This window comes from Phyllobates terribilis, unplaced genomic scaffold (genome assembly GCF_046119375.1).
Source record: "Phyllobates terribilis strain yellow unplaced genomic scaffold, ASM4611937v1 Scaffold_5__5_contigs__length_657084704, whole genome shotgun sequence".
NCBI lineage: Eukaryota > Metazoa > Chordata > Amphibia > Anura > Dendrobatidae > Phyllobates > Phyllobates terribilis.
The window spans coordinates 438,887,952-438,901,639 of record NW_027362765.1 but is presented as its reverse complement, the minus strand read 5'-3'; the positions used below and the strand labels follow the sequence as shown (position 1 = coordinate 438,901,639).

The 13,688-nt window shown below is 50.8% G+C and overlaps 1 protein-coding gene across 1 annotated transcript in view; it reads left to right on the top strand.

The window, feature by feature from the left end:
• Positions 1–3,376: 3,376 nt before the first annotated feature.
• Positions 3,377–13,688, top strand: part of LOC141273446 (solute carrier family 2, facilitated glucose transporter member 9-like) — a 176,782-nt gene continuing 166,470 nt past the window's right edge. The window contains exon 1 of the mRNA XM_073685286.1: positions 3,377–3,621. Within this exon, the coding sequence (XP_073541387.1) occupies positions 3,577–3,621 (45 nt within the window). The 5' untranslated portion in view covers positions 3,377–3,576. The remainder of the gene's footprint in view (positions 3,622–13,688) is intronic.

The following is a 13,688-nucleotide window of genomic DNA, read 5'->3' as shown; positions in this document are numbered from 1 at the left end:
ATCGCACCCGGGGATGGAAGAAGAGACAAGCGGTACCGACCCCGTGGTCCGGGGCCTGCTGCAGGCCGCCACCCCAGAAGGCCTGGTGGAGATCCTGGCACAACTCCCCAGAGATCGGGAGCGTGCACAGACCACGCTGGAGGCCTTGGCCCGGAAGATGGCCCGAGTACAGCAAGAAGCACTGGCCGAATGGAGAAGGGAGATGGCCCAGCAGGCTGGAACCCGCCAGCAGAGGAAGCCACCCGCAACGTGGGGCATGTCTGCCCCTGAGGATGGTGCAGGAGGGAGGAAGGCCGGAGACGACGCCGCGGAGGGAGCTGCAAGGATGGAAGCAGGTAATGGGGACGTCATCACCCTGTGCCCAGTAGCCGTAAGCCTGCCCCAGCTCCCCGTCGCAGAGCCCGAAGTCATACTCACCGCGCCCGTTGCCGCACCGCCGCTGCTCCAAACTAGGCCTCAAGCGGCAGGAGCCGCGGTCGCGCCCTCTGTTACGCCACGCCCCTTGACCCAGAGCGCGGCAAAAGAGGAAGCGCCACCGGCCTGGTCGCAAGGCCGAGTACCTCCGGGTGCCGCGGTCTCCACAGCACTCTCCTCCCGGAAGGTGCCATACTTGGGCCCAGATAGGATGCCTCCGGCCTGGACGCAAGGCCGAGCACCCCCGGGCGCTGCCGTCCTTACGGCGCCCTCAACCTCCACAGTGCCACCCCTGGGCGCCGATCTGTTTGCACAACATACCAGCTCGGACGGGCCACCGGAGTACGTCAACCCCCGACTCCGGAAGGAACGGCCCCTGTGCGAGCCTCTGATCCCGGCTCCAGCGCCCGTCAAAATTGTCCCGCTCTCGTTGGAGGACGCCCAATTTGCATGGGATCCGACCGGTGAGGACCTCATGGGGTTTACCAAGGAAACCCGGGCGGCCGCAGCCCGGCGTGAGGAGTGCTGCCGTCAACAGCTAGAGGTCTTTGGGAGAGAACGGCGAGAGAGGCGGATCCGCGAGGAACAGCTGCAGGTCCAAAGCGCGGAGCAGAAACGCCGGGCCCGACGAAACCCCCGTGCGGCCCACGGTCCCCGCGCCAACGGGACCGTAATAAAGTTCCAGTTGGAGCATGGCTGGGGCTTTATCCGGGACCACCGAACCCCCGGCGACGTCTTTGTCACCCGCAGGGATGTCGAGAGCCACCTGCCGGAGGGACACCGTGGACGTGACCTTTACCCGGGTGATGAGGTCACCTTCACCCGGCATCAGTGTGCCAAAGGACCGTACGCCCTTCACGTACACCGGCTGACTGAGGAAGAGATACAGTATGAGGAAAGCCAAGAGGACCCGGACGGGTCTGAAGACTACCCTCAGGAAGGAGCACGAAGAAGACACCATTATTAGAGAGTGGTAAAGAAGGACTGTATATAGTTACCCGTCGGGGTACAAGAACTGTCGTAAAATTGGTGTTTGTGTGAACTGTTACCAGTGTGCCCTTAATCCCTTACCAGGCTGAGGACTGTGAGCAGCCATTCCCCTATCCCCACTGGCCGAGGACTGAGAGCGGCCACCCTGTAAATAGTTGCGCTTCCTAAGGCGCCCCCTACTGGTTTTATAGAAGAACTGCGTTTCTACTTTAGAATTAGAGACTGTTGCACTTTACCTGGTCACAAGTTGCACGGTGGCCAGAGATCAAGAACGTGTTGGTCAAGAATGTTTTATATGACAAAGTTTTATATGATGCTAAAAGAGTTAATGGTATTTTATAAGTATGTGAAGAAAGTCTGATAATGTTTCCGTAATGTTTTATACCTGTAACGTTAAGAGAAAGAAGAAAAGAGTACCTCCCATAAAGGGATGAGTTGTTGGTTAACGTCTTATATGTGAGTGCACTTTAAAATTTTTGTATGTCTAATTGTTTTGCTCTATTCCAGCCCGAGGACGTGCTGTGATTTACCAGGGGGGAATGTAGCACCCCGAGGACTCGGCTGCTACAGGGGTATTGCACCTCGAACAAGAGGTGTGGTATTCCACTCCCGGGTAAGGATGGAGCGTGGAACTGGGCTCAGTTAGCTGCATGCACTACACTCACCCCATTTCCGGGGGACAGACCAACGGTACTCCCACCAGATAGATGTGCAGGTACGACAGCTTCTGTCCCTGGCTGGAGTGGAGAGGGGGGAGGAACATCCCAGTGGTGTAGGAGCAGAGAGGGGAGGGACTCTGGGCATAGGTAGGAGCCCATTGGGTGCTAGTCACCTGGGCTCGGGTGTCAGAAGGGAGTATATAAGGGGGGCACCATCTTGGATCAGTGGTCAGTCTAGAGAGGAGCTCAGCCAGAGAGGGCTGACAGGGAGCTGTGGCTCAGTCTGGGCCCAGCTCCAGAGCCAGGCCTGGAGAGGAGGCCTGAAGCAGAGAGACAGAGGGAGGAGAAAGAACAGAAACGCCAGGAGAGGCCCAGAGACGCAGGAGAAGAGGGAACCCTGAGATCCCACGAGCTAACGGGTGAAGGGTTGGCAGAACAGGGTGCCGGATCCCAAACTGGTGAAGGCCAATTATCCTTAGCCAGGAACCGGAGGTCGTGGACAAGTTTTGGCGCGACCCCTCGCCATATCTACCAGGAAGGCATACCATATAGGGTCAGGGAAACCGGGAAAGGTTTCACCACCAGAAGGCCCGAGGGAGCTGGACGAAGGTGGATCCCTGGTGGGGACGGCCAGTAGAAAGGAAGAGAGGGGAGCTCAGGACCACGCTCTGGAACTGCCTGGGAGTTGGCCGAGTCCCGCACCTGGTGGACGCAGCACGGCTCGGGTGGTCCTAGCTGTACACAAGGGACCTGATAAAGAACTGAACTGTGAGTAAAGCTGTGAAAGCTGCAATTGCACGTCTCTGAGCTTCCTTGTCACACCACCACTACCACTATCATCTTTTCCTGCTTCATCAGCTGCCCTGAGGCTATACCCCTACCGTTGGGGGTTATACCATCCACGCTGCACATCCGTACCACCGGCCTCAGCGGACTGCCCTGCAGCGGCGGCTTCATAGCCGCATTCAACGGGTGGCGTAGTCGGACACTAATACCATCATATCAATAACGCCACTTAGTTTGACCACCCTGGGCGCGGACCGGGTCACCGCCACGAGGACTACTACCCCCAACAGATCCGGCTCCGGGTATTCCCCTAACATGGCCCAGGGGGCGAGTCACATACGTACAGTTTCTTTATCTTGGATCATCTACTGTGAGCCCCACGTGGGATAACGCCATCAGACACCTCACATGTGATCCTTCCCTGCGTGTTATGTGCAGACTCCAGTTTAGCTAAAGAAAGAAAAGAATTCAGTCTGACAAATTGATTCCCATTTCCTCTTTAGGAGAAAAAAAAGCTAAATCATGTGAGTCCTGCCTTTCTCCACAGCTTTCCAGTCTGATGAAGACTAGCTATTATTAATGAGGAGGTGAATGCAGCCGCACTCACCAGCACATCTGCCTTTAGTAGCTTTGATTTTTTTTTTTCTTTTTGGGGATTTGTAAAGTTTAATTTAAGAAAAAATATATATTTTTTTATTTCCAAAAAGTGACAATTTATTCATTATAAATGGATAACCACGAGAAAGCCTTCAGTGCAAAGCATATAGCCGGGGTAAGTCCTCCTAATGCTGCTGAGCGGCACAGTCTGTGCAGATTAGAATGGGCTTATTATTACCAATGTATTATCGCCTTGTGTTAATTCCTTTATGTATAGACTCTGCTGTATAATAGGATCGTGTGAATGGTCACTTTATGTGTTTGTTGCATTTTTCTCTTGTATGACTTGAAAGACCCTGAACATTGCACTTTTTATTGGGACTCCTCGGTGTTGCATGAATATTTGTAATACGGCGAAATTGGATGCAATAAAATTGCAATATTGCATGTAAAAAAATTGCATGTAAATTTTTTTTTTTAATCCAATGTTTTTGGATTTATTTTCCTTTTTTTGCAATGGCAGGCACCATCCCCCCCCTCTTCACCATTGTGTAGTGTGATCTAACAAAATAAGGCTAGGTGCTCCCTCCATCTGTGCGAATAGCCTACACTATATGGCCGGAGCTTTTCCCATGTTCATACATGGCGTTTTTTCAATGTTTTTTTTTTTTTTATGCAACTATAACCTTCATGCTTAACAGTAAAAACATTGCATAATAAAACACAACTTTTTGCTTCGTCATTTTAGGTGAATTACATGTGTGATTTGTCTATGGGATGTTAATTAAGTTTTTATTCACTAAAAAAAGCTGCAAATAAGCAGCCCTTTTTATGTGTGCGTTTTTGCTGCGTTTTTGTACTTTCTATGGGTAAAAAAAAAAACGCTGAAAGAACTGACATGATGCAGATTTTCAAAAATGCTGCAGTTTTTCCAATTCAGTCAGGGAAAAAAATCTGTACGTGAGATTTTTGAAATCGCGTCGATTTGTTAACGCAGCTTCTTTTCTGCAGACAAAAAAAAAAAATGCAGCAAAAAACAGCCACCTGTGAACATAGCCGTATACTGTAACATGGCCAAAGGCATTCACCAAACCATGCACTTTCCTATATAGAGGGTAACTGCAGAGAAACCCGCCATGCACATGGAGTCAAAGTCTAAACCTCATAGACTTCTATAACAACGGTTTTCTGCACAGAAGCGTAACATGGATATGCGCTCTAGTGAACTTCGCCTGTTTGTTTTCTTATGCACGGGTATAAACTGTGTCCTATGATAACCAGGTAACTTCTTATTCACTTGTACATAGCCATATCATCTGGTTTCTTTAACCTATCTGGGCCGCTATTTTTTTTCCTATTGAATTTAATGTGGTATCCAGAGTTTTTAAATTTTTTTGTAAATGCTGCATGTTGTACCATAATTGTGGTTATTCTATAGAAATGGCAAAAAAAGACATTTGCCATGGTCTTCATTTCATGGTATTACACAGCTTTGAGCTGCACCAGAACTCAGTCTGAACATAGTCCAATAGTATCAATAATGTCTAACAGCCGAGAAAAAGGTGAGTATGTGTCCATAGCAATAAAAAGGGTCAATGTGTATAAAATCTGTATATAATGTGGTTACAAAAACTAGTCATGTATGAAAGCATCTGAAAGCCACGAACAGTAGATTTTAATCTTTCCCTAAGCTCCGGATGAAGTTTCTAAAGCAATTACCTTGCAGCATGTGGATGTTGTCAGTGCCACAGTACATCATGTTGTTCCTTAATACCATGCATGTGATGTGCAAGGAATATAACCCCATAATAAGTGACATTCTGGCCCAAATATATAAAGGCATATTTCAGTTTTCTATAAATAGAACTTATTGTATGAATGAAGAGTTATACAACTTTCTGATATACTTTGTGTTTCCGTTCCTCACCATATTCAACATAGCTGTTTGCTGTCAATGAATGAGGATACTCCTGTTAACACTCATCGGCACCACACTTGTACATTACTTGTTCTGCTCTCAGCTGAGAAGTGCATAGAATTGTATTTTGCGCTGATTCTAACTTTTCTGTTGCCTGGGGAGAAAATTGAAATGCCACACCTCCCTTCAAAGCATAATAAATTTGCAGGGAACAAATTCAATGCTGTCATTGTTTTTTTGGGTTATGCCTTTACAGTATTCATTTATTATTTACTCTCCTTGGGGGAAATTGCTTATATTATATCAATCAGATGACCACAGATTCAAAGTATTGCAGTATACTGCAGAGAACCACAGTCAATACATGAATACAAAACGAGAGCTACCATCAGTACATGAATATATCATCAGCACCACCGTTGGTGTAGGAAAACAGTACCACCATCAGTGCAGAAATACAGCACCAGCACCGCAGTCAATACAAGTATACATCACCACCATCAGTACAGGAATACAGCACCAGCATCAATGTCAGTACATTGGTTCTGTATTCATCTACAGCAATCAATTGAAATGTCAAGTCAGCTCCCGCAATATACATTTTATTACATGAACTAATAACTCCCAGTATGTTGTTAAGGAGATACTGGAAGTTTTTGTTGCCAGCCATCGTCACACTGCAGACCATACAGAAACAATAGTACTGATGAGACTCAGGCAATATCACAAATAAACATTTACCACTAATTACCCTATATTAACATTTTCTCTTCTCTTGCTGATAGAGGAACATGTGACCAGACCTGTCCATCAGCCTTCTACAATTGAAATGCAGTGAAGTGTTTTTGAAGTGGAGGAAACTAATTGACAGGTCTTGTCACATGCTTATATATCCATATCTAACCACATCAAAAGCCCATAAAAACATATATTTTATTAAATATAGTAAAAACAGGTATACACATAGATGCAAAAAATGATCTGCAATATATTTACGGGTTGAGAAAAAAAAAGGGGCAGGGACTATTCCACCCTACACAACTCTCTTCCTAGCCGCGGAGGTTGGCACCTCAAAGATAATATGATGTGGCGCCCCCGCTCAGCGATGGATATCCCTATATGACCCTGACGCACCCCCTGGGACATATTCCTTTTTGAGGGGAATACCCGGCACCGGATCAGATGGGGGGTTGTAGTCTCCGAGCGGCTGTGACCCGGTCCCGTGCCCAGGGCGTCAAGCTAAGTGTTATGTGGCAGCTTTACAGATGTTACTAAAGTTCTTTTGTGTCGACTACGCCACCCGTTGTGATGCGGTCACTGTGGCCGCCGCTGCTGCAGGGTCCGCTGAGGCTGATGGTGGGTGCGCAGCTTGGTGAGATAACCCCCAACGGGAGGGGTATAGCCTCAGAGGGGACAGGCGCAGAGGATGGGGGTTGTGGTGGTGCGATGCAGCCGGCAATGAAGACAGACTCGGGTTGTGCAGTTAAGGGTGTTTACTTACTGCTGATGTTGTACTGGTCACTCCAGCTGCTAGTGACCACCCGAGCCGTGCTGCGTCCACCAGGTCCTGGATCCGGCCAACCCCCAAACAAGTCCAGAGCGTGGCCCTGAGCTCTCCCTCTGTCCTTTCTTCAGCCGTCCCCACCAGTGATTCACCTAGGTCCAGCTCCCTCGGGCCTTCTTTTGGGACACCCTTGGCCCTGGGTTCCCTGACCCTTCATGTGGTGTGCCTTCGGGGTGAATGTGGTGGGTGACCGTGACAGACACTGCCCACGGTCTCCGGTCTCTGGCTGGGGAATGTCTTTGCCCCCACCAGCTTGGGTTCCGGTACCCTCTTGCTGACTCCTCACCCGGTGCTCTAATTTGGGTTCTTGGGTCCCTTCAGTCTTCACCCTCTGGGTCTTTCTCTGCTCCACTCTCTCTCTCTCCAGGGCTGCTGTTTCCTTCTCTCTCCTCTCCAACTGACTTGTTCTCAGCGTCTGACCCTGATCTAAGTTGGTGCCCTCCTTATATATCCCTCTATGTGTGAGCTCAGGTGACCAGCACCCAATGAGCTCCTATCACTACCCAGACTGCTCCCCCTATCTGCCCCTACACTACATGGGATGTACCACCCCCCCTCCCACTCCAGCCAGGAACAGGCACGGTTGTACCTGCACATTTCTAAGTGGGAGTACCGTCGGCCTGCTCCTCTGGAATGGGATGTATGTAGTGCATGCAGTCTATCTGAGCTCAGTTCCACACTCCTTCCTTACCCGGGAGTGGAATATCACACCTCTGGGTTGAGGTGCAATACCCCTGTAGCAGCCGAATCCTCAGGGTGCTACATTCCCCCCTGGTAAATCACAGCACGTCCTCGGGCTGTAAGACATAAAACACCAAAACATACAAAATTTTTATATGAACATATAAAACATATAAACATTATATATATATAAAACTTTTTATATAAACATTCTCGTAGACTTCTCTTGTCTCTGGTTCCTCCTCCGGACACTGTGCAACGTGTGTCCGGGAAAAGTGCGACAGTCTCTTAGAAAAATCTGGTTTTCTTATAAAACCGGTAGGGGGCGCTTTAGGACGCGCAACTATATACAGGGGAAGTTGGCCGCTCTCAGTCCTTGGCCAGGTAGAGGGAAGGGAATGGCTGCTCACAGTCCTCAGCCTGTAGGATGAAGGGGTTAACGGGTAACAGTTCACTGGTCCCAACGGGGACTATATATATATGTATCAACAGTTTCTTTGGTACCCGGTCGGGTAACTATCTACATTACTGCTCTGCCGCACTCAACGGCGTCTTCCTCCTGCTCTTTGCTTATAGCTGGTTGTAACTTCAAACCCGTCCAGGCACGTATGCTGGGCGTACAGGTCCTCTCCCAGATGCGGCACTCTTGGTCTTATGGGCGCGGTGGTGTTGGCGCCCGGGTTGCCCAGGCCTTGCGGCCAGGCCTGGGGCACCTGGAAGGTGAAGGGCACCGTTAGGACGGCGGCACCCTGGGCTACCTGGCCTTGCGGCCAGGCCGGAGGCTCCGCGGAGGTAGGGGGCGCTGTTGGTGATGCCGCGCCCGGGGGTACTAGGCCTTGCGACCAGGCTGGTGGTATTTCCTGCTTTGTCACGCTCCGGGTCGAGGCGCGTGACGTCACAGGGGTCGCTGCGGCGGCTTCCGGTCGGGGCCTAGTCCATGGCGGTGACCTGGCGGCTACGGGCACAGCAGGGGGACTTTCGGGCTCTGCGACGGGGAGCTGGGGCAGGTAAGCGGTGTCACGGCTTGGGGTATAGGCGTCCCCTTTACCTGCCTCCATGCGTTCGGCTCCCTCCTCGGCGCCGTCTCCGGCCTTGGGTCCTCCCGCGCCATCCTCAGAGGCGGTCTGCTTCCTCTTCCAGGGTAGCGTGCTCCGTTGACTGGTCTCTGCTTGCTGGGTCATCTCCCGGCCCCACTCCGCCAGTATCTCGCGCTGTACCCGGGCCATCCTCCTTGCGAGGCCCTCCAAGGCAGTTTGTGCACACTCCCGGTCTCGGGGGAGCTGCGCTAAGATCTCCGCTAGACCTAGCGGGGTTGTGGACTCTAGCAGGCTCCTGACCATCGGGTCGGTGCTGCTCTGCTCTTCTTCCGGCAGGCTCCTGGCCAGCGGGCCGGTGCTGCTCTGCCCTCCTTCCTCGGTCTCTAGCAGACTCCTGGCCAGCGGGCCGGTGCTGTTCTGCTTTCTTTCCATCTCCGGGTGAGCTTCTCCGCTACTCCTTGTTAGACCTCTTGCCTCCGGGTGCGCTCGCTCCAGACTGCTCCAAGCGACACCCATCTTTTCTCTTCTCTTTCGTCTCCTCCCACTTCGAGGGCGGTCCCGGGGCAACTCGGTGACTGTCAGCTCCAGGGGGAGTTCTTTCACGCTGACAGACACCTCCAGCATCACAGTCTCTGTTGGTGGGGGCGGTTTCCACTTTTGGCGCCATTTTCTGTCCTGGCCCACGATGGGAGGTGGCCTCTTGCCCTCCTTTGGCACGCCCATAATGGCGTCCGCTGCTCTTCCAAGGCGGGAAATCTGCGGTTTTGGCGGGAATCGCTTCCCAGTGGCGGGAAACTCGGCAGATGGCGGGAACAAGCTGGAAATGGCGGACAATCGGCGGGAAACGACTGGTGATGGAGTCCGATGGCGTGGACCCTCCGGAACCGGCGGGAGACTTCTTTCTGAGGTAAACTTGCACTTTTCTTCAGGCACGCAGTACCCGGGTGTTGCGGGCACGTAATCCTGCCGACTACGCCAAAGTTGACGCACCCCCTGGGACATATTCCTTTTTGAGGGGAATACCCGGCACCGGATCAGATGGGGGGTTGTAGTCTCCGAGCGGCTGTGACCCGGTCCCGTGCCCAGGGCGTCAAGCTAAGTGTTATGTGGCAGCTTTACAGATGTTACTAAAGTTCTTTTGTGTCGACTACGCCACCCGTTGTGATGCGGTCACTGTGGCCGCCGCTGCTGCAGGGTCCGCTGAGGCTGATGGTGGGTGCGCAGCTTGGTGAGATAACCCCCAACGGGAGGGGTATAGCCTCAGAGGGGACAGGCGCAGAGGATGGGGGTTGTGGTGGTGCGATGCAGCCGGCAATGAAGACAGACTCGGGTTGTGCAGTTAAGGGTGTTTACTTACTGCTGATGTTGTACTGGTCACTCCAGCTGCTAGTGACCACCCGAGCCGTGCTGCGTCCACCAGGTCCTGGATCCGGCCAACCCCCAAACAAGTCCAGAGCGTGGCCCTGAGCTCTCCCTCTGTCCTTTCTTCAGCCGTCCCCACCAGTGATTCACCTAGGTCCAGCTCCCTCGGGCCTTCTTTTGGGACACCCTTGGCCCTGGGTTCCCTGACCCTTCATGTGGTGTGCCTTCGGGGTGAATGTGGTGGGTGACCGTGACAGACACTGCCCACGGTCTCCGGTCTCTGGCTGGGGAATGTCTTTGCCCCCACCAGCTTGGGTTCCGGTACCCTCTTGCTGACTCCTCACCCGGTGCTCTAATTTGGGTTCTTGGGTCCCTTCAGTCTTCCCCCTCTGGGTCTTTCTCTGCTCCACTCTCTCTCTCTCCAGGGCTGCTGTTTCCTTCTCTCTCCTCTCCAACTGACTTGTTCTCAGCGTCTGACCCTGATCTAAGTTGGTGCCCTCCTTATATATCCCTCTATGTGTGAGCTCAGGTGACCAGCACCCAATGAGCTCCTATCACTACCCAGACTGCTCCCCCTATCTGCCCCTACACTACATGGGATGTACCACCCCCCCTCCCACTCCAGCCAGGAACAGGCTCGGTTGTACCTGCACATTTCTAAGTGGGAGTACCGTCGGCCTGCTCCTCTGGAATGGGATGTATGTAGTGCATGCAGTCTATCTGAGCTCAGTTCCACACTCCTTCCTTACCCGGGAGTGGAATATCACACCTCTGGGTTGAGGTGCAATACCCCTGTAGCAGCCGAATCCTCAGGGTGCTACATTCCTACAATAGACTTAACTAGCCAGATGGCCAGCGGGAATATCCAACGTGTCAAAAAAATTCACCTGCCCTCTTTTCTTTTTCTTGACTCTTAAATATATTGCAGATCATTTTTTTGCATCTATGTGTTTGTGTGTATACCTGTTTTTACTCTATATTTAATAAAATATGTTTTTAGGGGCTTTTGATCTGGATACATATGGAGGAGCATGTGACCAGACCTGTCAATTAGTTTCCTCCAGTTAAGGGCCCTGTACGTCTATATACTTTACTGGTTGTTCCACATGCTCCGCCATCATTTTGAAAACAAGAGAACTGTATAGTCTAGGCTGCCTGAACTAACAAGTGCAGGAGGAGAACCTGTAATACTTATACACTCCTCAGCATTCAAATTGCTATACCAAGAAGAAAAGGTTGTGTAATTATTAGTGTTGAGCGAGCACTAAAATGCTCGGGTGCTCGAAGCTCGGGCCGATCTCGCCGTGATACTCGGGTGCTCGACCCGAGCAACGAGCCCAATGTTAGTCTATGGGAGACTCGAGCATTTTTGCGGTGGCACCCTCGGCAGTCTTTTAAAAGCCTAACAAGTGCCCAAAACGATAGTGACAGTGCTCAAATGACATGGGGACAGCATGGGGATCGCCCCAGGAAGCATTTCTGACCCCCTGGTCACTGCTGTCAACAACGTGGTCAGAGGTATTAAGCCACTTTTACAGGCTCACAATAAAATGTTCAAAAACGAAAGTGAAACTTTTTTCCTGTGAAATATGTTAAGGAACATCCTTTCCAGGGTAAAGACTTGTGTATAAGTTAAAATAAATGACCAAAACCAAAAATACTCCTCCACACCTTCGGCTATGTTCACAAGTAGCATTTTTTATGCGTTTTTTCACTTTTGTATTGCTTTCAACTATGACAAATGCATTCACCGTGAAATGTCATTTTAACATTTTACAACCTTATCTGGCCATGTGCTGTGTGACACATGCATAAAGTGCTGAAAAGACAAGGGAACAGCATGGGGAAGACCCCTGTAAGCATCTCTGACTCCCAGGTCACTGTCTAAAAGTGTGCCCATCATAAGTGATCCTTACCGCATCAGAAGATGCAGACTTGCAACTATCCCCATGCAAGTTCTAGTCCCAGGGCAGTGTTCAATTGTACCTCCCCCATTCCTTGCAATACAAGCTCAAGTATGCAGCCTGCCACCCACCCACCCCCAGGCTGCAATACCATACTGCTTGCTTGAACTTGAATTTGGGCCTTTTAGGCATGTGGGGGCGGAATCTGGCCACCACGTCATGGCTGTGTTGGCGGCCTGGAATCCATACTCAGTCCCCAGCCGCCCGGCGGCCGGGTGTCCATACTCGGTCCCCAGCTGCCCCGCGGCTGGGTGTCCACACACGGTCCCCAGCCGCCTGGGGGCAGCCGGGTGTCCATAAACGGTCCCCAGCCGCCCCTATTTCTCCTTGGAACATCCCCCCCACACACTTTTCTTAGCCCGGCCTGCTTTAGGCAGCATTGGACGAGCCCACCAGAGAACCAGACTCCTCCGGTGGGCCCTGACTTCTCCATCGGTGGAGTTGAGAGTGCCAAGGTGAGGAGCATGCTGATGATGACAGAAGTTAGCATCTGCTATGTTTTCTTTTAATGCAAGTGTAAGTGTGCAGCCTGCCACCCACCCACCCCCAGACTGCAATTCCATACTGCTAGCTTGCATTTGAAATGGGGCCTTTTAGTTTGGAGGAGGCCGAAGCTGGCCACTACCTCATGGCTGCTTCGGCAGCGAGGTATCCATACTCAGTCCCCAGCCGCCCATATTTGTCCTGGTGTGCCTTATACATGAGATTAAGCACGTATACCAAAACATTACCTGTGCCGTCCCCAGTGCATTTAGTGGGAAGGAGAGCTTATTCCGCTGTAGTGTGTGCATGCCAAACCCCTGTTCATGGTACATGCGAAGATGCCTCCCACCTTGCACCTGTCGTTGCAGACTTGCAACTATCCCCATTCAAGTCCTTGTCCCAGGGCAGTGTTCAATTGTACCTCTCCCATTCCTTGCAATGCAAGCGCAAGTGTGCAGCCTGCCACCCACCCACCCCCAGGCTGCAATACCATACTGCTTACATACATACATAGTATACATAGTTAGTAAAGCCGAATAAAGACTTGCGTCCATCAAGTTCGACCTGTTAGTTCTGTAATTGCTAAAGTTGATCCAGAGGAGGGCAAAAACCCCAAATGATTTAGCCAATCTTCACCTGAGGAAAAATTCCCTCCCGACTCTGAAACCAGCAGTCAGAATAAATCCCTGTATCAACCTACTATTTTATTTTATTTTTAAGTATATGCAGAAATCTGCCTGGTATCTAGAAATGGATCCAGTCCCCGCTTGAACTGGTTTAGTGAATCCGACATTACCGTCTCCTCACTCAGTGAATTCCATATTCTCACTGCTCTTACCGTAAAGAACCCCTTCCTATGCTGGTGCTGAAACCTTTTCTCTTCCAGTCTTAGTGAGTGCCCTCTTGTTACCGTAATATCCCTCCTTTTGAACAAATCCCGGGCAAGATCTCTATACTGTCCCCTAACATATTTGTACACATTTATTATGTCCCCCCTCAACCTTCTCTTTTCCAGGCTGAATAGTCCTAGTTTTGCCAACCTCTCTGGGTATTGCAGTCCCTCCATTCCCTTTATTAATTTTGTTGCCCTCCTTTGTACCTTTTCAAGCTCATTTATATCCTTTCTATATATTGGGGCCCATAACTGAGCACAGTATTCCAAGTGTGGTCTGACCAGTGCTTTGTACAGTGGAAGAACAATGTTCTCATCCTTTGCAGCTATACCTCTTCTGA